At 38.6% G+C, this 13125-nt stretch overlaps 2 protein-coding genes across 2 annotated transcripts; both read right to left on the reverse strand.

Moving 5' to 3' along the window:
* Window positions 1-6843: 6843 nt before the first annotated feature.
* Window positions 6844-8985, reverse strand: LOC105050713 (protein transport protein SEC13 homolog A). The gene is made up of 2 exons (XM_010930831.4): window positions 8834-8985; window positions 6844-8071 (listed from the first exon to the last, which is right to left on the reverse strand). Exon 2 carries the CDS (start codon window positions 7982-7984, stop codon window positions 7076-7078), a length of 909 nt encoding a protein of 302 aa, XP_010929133.1. The 5' UTR covers window positions 7985-8071; window positions 8834-8985; the 3' UTR covers window positions 6844-7075.
* Window positions 8986-10609: 1624 nt separating this feature from the next.
* LOC105050712 (temperature-induced lipocalin-1) lies at window positions 10610-11699 on the reverse strand. Its single transcript, XM_010930830.4, has 2 exons — window positions 11237-11699; window positions 10610-11107 (listed from the first exon to the last, which is right to left on the reverse strand). Exons 1-2 carry the CDS (start codon window positions 11615-11617, stop codon window positions 10922-10924), a joined length of 567 nt encoding a protein of 188 aa, XP_010929132.1. The 5' UTR covers window positions 11618-11699; the 3' UTR covers window positions 10610-10921.
* Window positions 11700-13125: the final 1426 nt, after the last annotated feature.

The raw sequence follows: 13125 nt of genomic DNA on the forward strand, positions 1-13125 counted from the left end.
TGATTATTTTAGCGCAATCTTTATCAAATTGATTAGCTTGCTAATTAATGAATTTGACTTTTCTGGGAGATGCATGTCATTATTGTGCATTTATTAGTTTCTATAATTTATTGTCAGTAGCAAGCCCTTTCTTCAGTTTGCTTAGTCAGCATAAGTCATTGTTACATTTATTGCTTAGAATGATTGCAAATGCTTGCATGGCAATTTCGGAGGATAATTTTAGCTCTTAGTGCTGGGTTGGCCTAGCATGGGATGAAGTAGAATTAGCAGTTTGTTTACTAAATTTCTGCTTTATTTTTTTTTTGTTGGAGAAGGGTCATGGCTTATATTACTGAGGAATCAGAATTAGCATCATCATCTTACAGCTTCTTCTGATGGATTTAATGAGCTGAAGAATTTGGGCGGGTACAAGGATGGAAGAGTGGTTCTCTTTTACTGAAAATTTTAGTTTTGGGGTTTAGATCAGTCGCTAGCCATTTTGGGTTGGGTAGATCTCCATAAGGAGGTGGCTAGATGTGTGAGGTTAGTGATTAGGATGAAGAGAATGAGTAGAGGAACAAATATGGAAGAATGTGCAAAGCAAAAGTTTTTAGCAATCTTTGTGAAGTTGAAATTGATGTTGAGAACTGAAGCCAGTTGCATTTGGTCATGAAGCGGTTGGTGATAGGATATAGAGTTGTATGACCTGTGAGAAGTCCACCATTAGGCATATACATATGAAGTGGTTGACATGTAGAATTGTCATTTTCCACATTGGATTACTGCCACATTTCAAGGTGACTGCTTCCTGAAAGCTGAATGACATCCCACATATGTATTAGATTGTCAGGTAACGTGGGCTATTGTAAGATGATATGAGCATGGCACTAGGAAATTAAGGTATGTTCATGGGATCTTTTCTTAACTTTATTGGGCCTGTAGACTTGGATGGTTTGATAGACGCATTCTTCTTTCTTTTCCTTTCTTTTTACCCCATTTTGTAACAAATAACTTGTTAGAATGGTCATTAATTATTTATATGTGCAAATATCATGGTATAATCCTGTTGTTGCTTATGCTCAACTTTTTCATGGACACAGGAACAAAGATCAAATTTGAACACGTGATGTTTCCCAGTGCATGACATAGCAAGAAGGGAAAGAGGACATACAAGGACATAAAGGAAAAAAAAATCATCCAAATTATATTATTCCATACAGAAATTATTATTTACTAGAGGATTTTCAGTATGGATGTTTCTCATCTGAACGTCCCAATCAGCTTAAGTATACAAGAAAAATGACATTTTGCAAAACTATTTTAATACCTGCATCCTTGACCGATCTCTAAAAAGAACAAAGGATGAGAGCTAAAGGCATTATGATGAGTTGAAAGAGTTTTTGTCTTTATCAAGTGTCTGATGCTTATCCGATTTGGGTACACACACACACACACACACATATATATATATATATATATATATATATATATATATATATATATATATATATATATATATATATTATCAAGTGTCTGATGCTTATCCGATTTGGGTATATATATATATATATATCGCACATTCGTGGAGCTGAACACAGAGTGTAAAGGTAACACAGCTTGTAAAGGTAACACAGTTTGTGCTTGTTTCATGGGTGGTTAGGTTTTTTCTATAAATTCAATAATTGAAACTGCAAGTTTTCAATGAGTGAACAGCAAAAGTGATACTGATTATGTTCTTAGTTCTTCTATTTATCAGTGTCTTTGACTTCAAGTCTGATACAATCTTCATACAATATCAAGTTCACTCTGATTGCTGCTTTGATGTTAATTACATTATATTTTGGCATTGAGTTACATCTTCTGCATTAAAGTTATGACTATGCAAGATGGCAAGCTATAATGGAAGATACATATGTTGGGCTTGCAGATATTGTGCACCAAGAATTAAATCTTCCTGTTATAAATGGATCCTTTACCGAAGGTGTTCAGGTGATGAGGGTGCAAATTCTGGCCCTGCAAATATTAGTAGTCCTCTGAAGTGTCAAATAGTTGGTATTGGAACTGGCATTTGGAATATTTCTGAGTTTCTTGCTGTTATTGTATTGCAGGGTTCTTTTGAAGTTTGCAAAGGGAAGCCAATCATATCCAGAGTACTCTTTACTTTATCAATTCAGAGAAGTGGAAACAAGAATGGTTTAGTGTGCAAGAACTGGATATTTTCTGTTGGAGAAAGCTCTGGGAACGTGCTAAGGTACAAGTAGCAAGGTACATGCTGACCTCCAAAAGTACCTCTGCAGCTTATCGTTAAGCCCCTTTCTAGTAAGATGTCTTGTATGTTCATGAAAATATCAAATATTGAGACTCTTTTTCTCATTATGTTACTTGGTGCTTTCCTTCTGGTTCTCATTATCTAATATTTCATCTTTTGATTTTGACTCAGATATTTATCCATAATGTACTTTGTCATGGCATAAAAGGACACTGGTTTCTCAGGCAAGTCAATGAAAATTAAGTAATGTATCCAATCCCTTCTTTTCTCTGACCCCGTTTCTCTTGATTCAGGACTCACTTTTCTGAGATGTCGCTTCTGGCTTATGTTGCTGATGGCAAGACAAACATAAATTCTCCCTCCACACTTTCTTTATTTATGCTGGTGTTCCCTTCCTCTTCTTGTTTTGCCACTTTTGACCCTAACATCCCCATAATTAGTAGGCTCATGTTATGCAATGTAATTTTCTATCCTCTTACCCATTTAAACATTGAAGGATAGTCCTATAGCCACCTGATAAAAAATTCCTTTACAATCTATCTGGCATTTACCGTTCATAATCTTCACTTACTAATTCATCATCTTCACTTTAGAAAGATTGTTAAAATGGTCAAAAAAAAAAAAAAAATTCCAAAGACCCTCCTCCAATAACTAGGACAAGACCTGTTGAGTATGGCTGTGATTACTAAATCCACATACACATGACATGCAATGCTTCTAACAGTTCCATCTATGCGTACAGGTTGTACATTAAACAATCCATTCCATAATAAAGATTAATCGAATTTTTTGAGGATACGGTGGTGATTCAAATTCCATTAATAAAATTCATGCTTTGCATCTATAGCTGTGTTTAGATCATCTAGATTGATATAGTCAAAGAGCTGGTGTGCTCCTTCTGTGGACAAGATTTTATGTTTCTTAGGCAGAAGCAGTCATGCAGTGTGTTCCTGAAAAGAAGGAAACGTGTCACCAAATTGCTACTTCTATAGTGTCAGCTAATATGGTTTCCTCCCCTGATTGTTGATTCATAACGTGCATGTGCCTGTGCTTTCTTAGAGCTGTTCTCTTATTTACGTTTTTATATGTGTGCTTGCAAAGAAAAGTCTGTCATGCAATGTTATAGGCAATGAAACAAAATAACCTATTATACAGCTTGTTTTAATTAATACTTTGCTCTTAATAAGACGTCTTTTTGTGATATCATGCATAATTCTGTCATACTATAAATCTAGGTGAATGATATTCGGTTACAACTGAGCATAATGTATTTAAGCTATGTGTCGTATATTATCATCCATTGAATATTCAGTTATGTTAAAGCTGCATATGCATTGTTATTCTTGACATTACATTTTTTTTAGTTTGTATTTAGCCAAAGAGAATTACAAGTTCTGAGAAAGGATCTTGGAACGTTAGTAGTCTTGACAAAAATAGTTCAGTTTGGAGAAGGCTTGAGGGTTTGGTTTTAGTTTTATTTGTTGCACGCATGCAACAATATACATCGTGTGGAATTTCTTGGTGGTCCTTTGCAATTATTTCTAGGTTTGTTTGGTACCTCGGCGCGTTCCTGCAGGTTCGGTTCAGATCTTCCTTGATTTTCTGAGGTGGTGTGTTGAGATCGTAGCAACTAGGATGATTGGTATTCGTGCCGCCTATATTATCTACTATATTTGGCTGTTTAGGAATAGTTTGGTGTTTGATTCTAGGAGATGTCTGACTAAATTTATTGTAGAGCAAACTCTTATCCTGACAACAGAGCTCACTGATGTGATTTTGAGATCCTCTGAGATTTGAGACTCCCATCTTGCTTATGAAAATCTCTTCGTAGGTCAATTTCGATGGTAGCATCAGAAATAAGAATGGAGGTGCCTGATTTATGATCCGTGGATCTCCTTTAAAACTTGTGGTAGTAGAGAGTGGTCACCTTTTTGAACCTACGATTTCCAGTATTGAGCTTCGAGCAGCTTGGGCGAGGATCATTTATGTGCGGCGGATCTTGCGAGCTTGGGCGAGGATCATCTATGTGTGTTAGATATTAGATGGATGGATCGGATGGCCGCGTTTGTGGAGCACTTTAGGAACATGCTTTGGATGGATGTGAGGACAACCCCAAGGCTCCTCAAGATAATTTGTTTTTTTAATTCTTTGAAATATATTTATACAAAATTTATATGAATGATCCATCTTTACCAAAAGAAGAAAAAAAAAAAAAAAGCTGATGTTTCGCTGAAAGGTTTCTAGTTGACCGTCTTCAAGTTGTTCAAGTTGTTATTGTTGCTGCATTCTTGATTTCGTTCGATTTGAGTCCCATGTGAACTCAATATCGCTGCATTATCTTTTATAGATATTGAACGTGCAAGGGTACATGCATTCTCAGGTGAATCGTGTAAATAGTTGATTAATATGGTCAATATGGTGAAAACCTGGTTTTAGTCTTTTCTGATTGCATTCTGTTGGGCGCATTCTATTCTATGCTCCCCATCGATTACATAATAATTAAATCTCTCTCTCTCTCTCACACACATCTGATAGATTAATATAAGCTTTTGCAAAACCAAGACCCTTGTTTTGTCATTTTTAATTGTATATAAACTTTATTAAATATTCAATATTTATTTGACATATGCAACTTCTCTGATATTTAAACAATAAGCAGTTCATTGAGCAGTTCAATATTTAAACAAAAATCATAGCAATCAAGCAGACTTCCTATTGCAGTTCATTAACTCTATCGGGTCCACAAACACATTCAGTTCTTGGTTCCAATCAGCATATGCCTATGACCAGCTAGGCTACAAATCAAAACAGATCAAAACAGGCTCCTCCTCAAGTTTAGATATAATTCTCGCCTCTCATATTTTTCACTGTGATCAATTAAAGAATTGATGATAAAGCGAACCTTTTTTTTAACAGAACAGGTCGATAACCATCAAAGTGACATGTAATTCCCGTCCTATGCAAAATTTTTCCTTCTTTTTTTTTTTAAAAAAAAATGTAACATAGTGGGCATTTTTCAATTAATAATATTTCCAGCCAGTGGACAAGTTCAATTCTCTGACATGAAAATCGGAACAACAGGAAAGAACAATAACGAAGTCAGAAAAGAATGCACTATATCATTGCATTTTTAATGAATGGTTAAATGCTAAATGAATGATTTTTTGTGAAAATAACTAGCAAATTGATACGAGAGAACAAACTGATGGAAAAATTCTCACCAGATCCCGCTGAAGTTGGTATATTTTTGATAGATATGCTGGAGCTAGTTTGTCAAAGCAGCAGCAAGAACATTAGTTATATACAGTACCCCTTACTTTTCTCACTTTTCTCGAGGTAGCTATTAGATCAAGATTGGCAGGTGCAAAGCAGCAAAGAACCTAAACATGAGGCACTCCATCAAACTCAAAACTTAACAAACTTTTCAGCTGTTCTAGCTTTCCATCACTCTCTGAGATGTGTTAGCTCAATGTACACATCTTACATATCTACTAGTCCCTTATTCAATGGTTTCTAGCTTCAGGCATTTAAAAAATAATCTGTCCAGAATCTCTCTTTATTCTAAATTTACCATCAGCTGCATTAGGAATAGCCTCAAAGATGACCTGAAATTATTTTTAAAAAATAGTGCTCTATGATCATTTAAGCATGTTTTCAAAAAAATTCAATGATTTACTCCTCATACTTGCTGGTGCAATTTCAGAAACACTACCATCCTCAGAAATTTGTATTCTTGGTGCTCGCCCTATCTGTCTATGCTTTTCCCAACTCCCATGAACTAAATCAGTACGTTAATCAACCAAACCAGACCACTTCCTCTCAGGACTCTCCCTTGGCCAAGTAGTCTAGCAGCCTCTATGACACAAAAAGAATCTGCCACCAAAACTATATCATAGCTGTAATGCACCTACATCATGTCTTTTATCCTTAATAATAGATTATGAAGCATTTACTCAATTCTTTACATATACATACATTAGTATATACATATATGTATATATACGTACAAAAAAAGAAATCCAGAATGGTAACATTGAAGAATCTCTCCCCCTCCATCCCCCACCCCCACCTAAACTGAACCCAATGACAACAGTAATCTAGAAAATGAGGAAATTGTAAGTGAAAAAATGATGCAAAGCTGTCTCAGTCCTCATCTTATTGCACGTACACACACACACACACAAAAGAGAGAGGCTTAGATAGAATATGTATATAAAAGAAACAGTAAAATCCAAATGCAACAACAGCCAAACTTCACTGGCATTCACTATCTTCTAGGTCCCTCTTTTTATTGCTTTCAAAATTTTGAACTTAATCCAAATCATTCACAAACAAACTCGTTACACAGTAAAACCAACTCACCAACACTAGAACCATTTCTTAGAGATGGTTGAACATAAATATATGCTAGTGATGCAGATAAAGAAAGTGGGGGGTGAGGGAAGAGAGAAAGGGAGAGAGAGCACTGACTACTTGACATTAGTCACATGCACTTTGCAAGTAAAGAATATAACGCCCAGCAAAACCATATGTAAGATTCAACTAACACGAGAAGTATATCAAGTTGCTTAAGAAAGGGGAAAAAGTATCAAATGTTGAACAAGACAATTTCAATCATGAATTCCATATATGTCTCTGGTTCATATGTATTAAAAGAGAGAGATCCTAGCACTATATACCAATCCAGGCCAAACCTTTTCAAAGACTTGAAAGAACAACTAAATATTCCCATTGACAAAGCAATTAGGACTAGCTAATTACTCAAAATGTTGCCACATATTATCCAACAGGAATAGAAAAAGAAAGTCCAAGCAGTAACATGAATTTCTAAGGCTCAACTGTTGTCACCTGCTGCCATTCCCCATCCACTGCTTCCTTCCACAATGTGACATTGTTATTCCCATCAGCTACAGCCAAGATGTTCCCTGTCAATGACCATGACACCCTCCAAACAGGGGCCTTAAAATCATACAGAACTTTACCCTGCCACTGATCACCTTCCTTTGCCACTGTCCATATAACCACAGTCCCATCCTGTGAAGCACTAGCGATAGTAGACTTTGGGAGCCCCAAATTTGGTGCCCAAGCCACATCTCTCACCCAGTCAGAGTGCATCTGAAGAGCAGGAAAGCAATCCATCTTCCAGCTCCCATTGTAAAGCTTCCACACTTTAACAGTGTTATCGCAGCCACCAGAGGCAAGTTTCTGGACAGGATCAAGCTGTCCCGAACCGACAAGGGCACCTGGTGCCATTGCCGGCGCCCATGAGATAGAAGTGACTCCAACTGGGTGGGCTTGATCAATCCTAGTAGTGTCCCAACCTCCATCTGTTCGTGCAGTAAGGACCGAGATGTTCCCATCTGAGGAGCCACATGCCAAGCAGAGGCCAAGCTCATGAGGTGCCCATGCAATTGAATTGACAGAGGACTTGTGTTCAGTGAAGATGTGTGCCTGAGCCCACTCATCAGGCTTGTTCCCTTCCTTCCATATGATCACGCGGCCATCATAGCTGCAGGAGGCAAGCATGGATCCAAACTTGGGGTGGGCCCATGCTACCTGCCAGACCGGACCCTGGTGGCCAGTCAAGGTAGCAAGATGCTGGTGCGAGGAGCCACTGACTCCAATAATCTTGATGGTAGAGTCAGAAGAAGCTGTCGCCAGGCGCTTGCCATAGTAGTCCATTGACACATCATGGACTACATCCTGGTGACCTGTTTCTATTTTCTGAGAAGGCATAGTTCTAAGTCTAAACTAAAAACTTTAAGTTCGTATTCGTTGCAAATTCTCTTGTTTAGTTGCTTCCAGTGGGCGACACAACTCTAGCTGGACAAAATTGCAAGGAGGCATTAAAATTGGTAGCCACCCAACTTGGTTGAAGCTAAGCATGGTTTAAAGGTGAGATGAATAAGTATAGAGCTCGGTCTTCTTTATCAGAACTTATATATCATAGTTTATGCATCAATTTCCAGTTCATTAAACACACTGCAATATTTTCCGGAATTTGTTACACAAGTAATGCAACCGATCCTAAAACACAACCGACATAGCAAGATTATGGAAAAAAATCAAAAAAAACGCAAACTTGATTCTTACCCTGTTATTAAAATTTAAATCCCTGCAAGCCTAGGAGGGGACACAGTCTCAGGGTTATAACCAATTCACCAGAGATAAAGATCGAATCAAGCAAAGTAAAAAGAATATGTGAATCGACCCTCACATCAATTTCCTTATAATCTATAACACTGAAAAATTATCAAATATTACATTATATTTTTACACAAGTTCACCAATCAGGCAAAGATGAGCAAGTTGAGATTATCCATAAAACTAAGTCATACATATATGATATATCAACTTTGAAAAACAAAAACCTCGGACACGAGTACATCAATCAGGGATCGAGTAAAACGGATTCAGCTCGAATGATTAGTATTTCGATTCCAGATCTCATCAAATAAGAGAACGCTGAGACCCACAAACCCTAGATCTGGCTAGAAAGAAATCGACAAAGAAAACCATAGCTAGATCCAGAAGCAAAGAACCAAATGGCATGATTTGAAATCAAAGAACAGATGAAAGTATTACCTCTTCGATATCTCGCGCTCGCCAGATCGGGCGCAAGGGCAGCGCTCCTCACCTTCGATCCCTTCTCTTTCTTCGTGGCAGCCTCTGTGCAGCGTTAAGAAGTTTCTCTCCCCTCGATCCGATATCGGGTCGGATCGGGTACGGGAGTTTATGAAGCATGTAACTAATACCCGATTCCAGAGCGCCAGACCCAACTTGGGCTGGGCTGTGGGCCGGGCCTGAGATAGCTCTCCGTTGGCAACGATGTTCCTTCCGTTAAGTTTTGCCCAATTCTGATGAGATGAGATGAGACGCACCCAGAAAACGGATTTTGCATATCGGAGATGGATAGTCTCCTTATTTATGGACTTTGCAAGAACAAAATCAAAAGAAGAATAATATATATTGAGAAATTCTTTGTATACTGCAGGCAGTGTAGAATCACGTGCACCGTCCGTGGTGATTGATTCATGTGCGGATCTGGAGTGCAACATGTGATTTTTTTTTTTTTTTTTTCGTCGGCTCCATACGGGAATCAATCACTGTGGGTGGTGCACGCGGTCTGCACCATCTGCGGTGCACAAAGAATTTCTCATATACATTTATGGTTCTTGCTAATTTTGCTCATGGATGTCTGAGGACATTTGCTCCAACCCATCTTGAATTTTCCTGACTATGTCTACTCCAGCCCATCTTGAATTTTCCTAGTTCAATACTCCTGAAATTTTATGTAATCTCTCACTTCTCGCCTCGAGATTAGAGTTCAATTTCGAGTGGTGTTGGTTTTTGTTTTCAAAATCCCGGTTCGTTGAGCTCCGGCTTGATCTAAATTTGGGGTGTGGTGGGCATGGGCTTAAAATCTAGTTGGGTTAGGCTTGGAATCTCCGCTGGTGAGGAAAAAAAAAAGATTTATTTTATTTTCCCCAAGGTTTAATGTAAGGGAGTTAGGGCCTTTGATCTTTCCTCGGGTCTTTTGTTTTTCTCCACAAGCCAGTGGTAGATAAGATATATAGCAAGTAGGAACAATCACCCCAATGAAATATTTGCTGATTAAGAGAGAAATGCTTGTACACAAATAAGGTTCAGTAGACGTACATGCACTGCACCACACAATAGATATTTTGTGAACAATCAAAGGGGGAAGAGAACTGTTGAGTACGTAGAAAAATAGTAGGAAAAAAAGAACAAAAACAAGAGACGAAATAGAAAAGATAAAGAGAGGTACTATTGACTAAAGAGGGGAATTAGGCACTTAAAGAAGATGTAACAGTTACTAACAGTCTCTGAAGGTGCTTGTGAACCCAACGCACAGACACCGTAGAAAATATCTTCATGAAAGGTTTGTGTCAGTTTCTCTGGTTTTATAATGTCACGAAATTTGTTTGAATTATACTCTCACTCAAAAGAGATCATGTTGTTGATCTTGTAAACTACCACAGTAGGACCAGGGCCACACAAGTCCTGTTGGCTATGCGGGATGCTGGTACCCAATCACCATCCCCGCATCCGCTGTAGAGACCGAAACACCCACCAATTTGTCGCCATCTTTAACCCCCACCATCACCGAGAATTATTGAAGATGCTCGAATTTCTCATCCGATAGCACCCCTTCGACTCACAAGCAGGCAAAGCCCTTTGCAGTCCAGCGTTCCTTTCAACATGTTTGTAACATAAGCATACAACTAGTCTTTTCAATATACTTTAGAGGAATGTAGAAACTATGCTACAAGGCCATAGGAATGCAAATTGTGTCGGAAAAAAATATATATATAAAAAAAAATCAAATCTATTATCATATATTTAAACCACGGTAACCAGTATTATATCATTATTTTGATTTATATTTAATACATCAAATTTTTATCAGACTCGCCATCTTCCATGTCGAGTCTTGTTAATTACAGTGAACACATGATCGCCGTGAAGACGACTTTGAAACGTAGACATGAACATGTGCAAGACCACAGACATTATTTCTAACATTTCCACCTACACACGATATACACCACTAAAAAGTACATCAGCATCAACCAACGGCTATTTACAGCGGACCAAAAGAAGAAATTTCTCAAACTATTTCTTTTTTTATTCCAGCAGAACGTTATCCATTTATTTGCCAAAGAGGGATTTGATCCACCAAATGCCCTTGGTGTCCTTGGGACCTGCCTCCGCCTCCGGAGGAGGGTCTGCTTGCGGCGTCTTGTGGAGTTTCTTCACATCATACCCTTCTTCCTTAGCCTTCTCCAGCAACAGGTTGTAGACCTCGTCATCCATGTGGGTCTGCCTGCATAGAATCTGTCATCCCAACCAAAGATATTAATTACCAAGTAATATTACCATCATCGGATCTCTCGAAACCGGAGAAAAAAGGCAAAATTGAAGGAAAGTAGTAACTTAATTTATACAGAAGAAACAGCAACATACCCAGAGGTACTTCCTGGAGGGCTGGCCGATGAGTGCGTACTGGTAGTCGTCATCGATGTAGAGGACCCAGTAGTCGCCAGTCACCGGAATTATAGGAAAGAAGGGTGGCACGTAGAACTTGACCTTGAGCTTGGCCTCGTCGCTGTTCGGGTTCGCTTTGTAGGCGGTTCCTTCGATGGCGTCGCGCTTGCCGTCGCTCCACGTCTCGTTCAGCACGTGGACGGTGCCGTCCGAGTTGAGCGTGTAGGTGGCCCGCGTGTTCTCCCCGTTCTTGGGCTGGAAGAAAGAAGGGAACGACGCGATCTCGTACCACCGCCCCATGTACCGCTCCACGTCCAGGCCCTTCACCACCGTCATCTCCTTCGTCGACGTCGTCGCCATGAGATTTTAGTTTCTTTCAGCGATGGGTTGGTTATTGGGTGGGGTTTTGACAAGAGATTGGAAGCCTGGAGCGGGATGGAAGAAAGGAAAAGGGGCTTTTATCGAAGGCGGGAGGAGGTGGATGTGGATAAGGGAAGAGGCAAGGAGGGAGACGTGGCGATTCTCCAGCGTCACGTTTTCGTGTCTGTGGGCTCGGGTGGTTTAAGGGAGGTTCTAGATCTCCACGGTCAGACAGGGAACCGGTGGGGGACGCGAAAGGGGATTTTTTTTTTTTTGAAACGATGAGGAACAATGATGAATGGGTTTTGGTCACCTTCAGGTGAGCCTGCCTCTGCTCCAGGCGCCTATTTTCCTTGGGAGTTCAAACTTCCTCCGTAGCGAGGGTTTTGTTCTTTCGATGGCGATTTGGACGTTGGTTTATTCCTACCGGGGATGTGAGTGAGACTTCTCCTCTGTTCCTAATAAGCGAATGCTTCAGTTGCTTGGGAACGGTTTTATGAGAGTGAAAGGCTGAAAGGAGTAACTTGCGGGGGAAGGCAACCCTGGGTGTTTTGGGGAAGTCGTTGGCTGTCTCTTTGACTCGTGCCACCGGTGGCAATTTATTCTACCTCAAGGTATATCTAATTAAAATTTAATAAAAAATATATGATATCAAAAAAATTTATTGCAATGATAATATCATGTCAAATTTATAACAATCCAATCAAAATTTGAAAATTGATGAAATAGTATGGATATTATTGTGCTCATGAGTCAAGAGATCGAATGGTTCATATGGTTGGTTGTACCTCCGCTTCGCATACGTGAGGTATTGTCCACTTTGACTCATAACTATCTTTAGACTTCAGTGGACCTTAAGCTTTAATGGATTTTTAGGTTTCAATGAATCTTGATCATTTAGAGCCTCATGATTTTTATTTTTTAAAAAACGTCTAATATTGAGAGAAAAATTTCAATCCATATGAATCATATTTTCTTTGACTCATAATCGATGTGGGACTAAAAAAGTCTTCACTACAGCACAATAGGTATCATCATGAAAATCGATAAAATACATAGCAATCAATGAAATACAAATATTTTCATTGGTTATGATAAATTTGACGCATATTACCATTGCAACGTAGTTTTTTTCGTATGATACCATATAAATCCTCTTCATATCTTTTTATCCGAGTTGTTCGACCTGATTGAACATGTAAAAAAATTATATACCTTATTTATTTTTTATTAATTATTTTTTAATTAAAAAATATTGTTATTCATCAACCTTTTATTTTACTCTATATTATATGAAAAATTAAAAAATATTTTTATATTTTTATTTATTTGATTGTATAAAAAAATTTATAGTTTTATCTGATCTAATTTGTTAGCCTATCCCGTCTAAATAGGCGAGGGAGACAAGATAGATAAAGTGGGAGAGGAAAGAGGATGCGAGATCGTTTCCAGAGGCAAACAGCAAGGGAGCAAGCGATACAAGGATCAAGTGGTGGATCACAACCATG

This window comes from Elaeis guineensis, chromosome 8 (assembly GCF_000442705.2).
Source record: "Elaeis guineensis isolate ETL-2024a chromosome 8, EG11, whole genome shotgun sequence".
In the NCBI taxonomy this organism is placed as follows: Eukaryota; Viridiplantae; Streptophyta; class Magnoliopsida; order Arecales; family Arecaceae; genus Elaeis; species Elaeis guineensis.

Coding starts and splice junctions, on each gene's coding strand:
- LOC105050712 (XM_010930830.4), bottom strand. CDS start 11,617: ATGGCGACGACGTCGACGAAGGAGATGACGGTGGTGAAGGGCCTGGAC. Junction 11,108..11,236: donor CCTCCAGGAAGTACCTCTGG/GTATGTTGCTGT, acceptor TTGGGATGACAG/ATTCTATGCAGGCAGACCCA.
- LOC105050713 (XM_010930831.4), bottom strand. CDS start 7,984: ATGCCTTCTCAGAAAATAGAAACAGGTCACCAGGATGTAGTCCATGAT.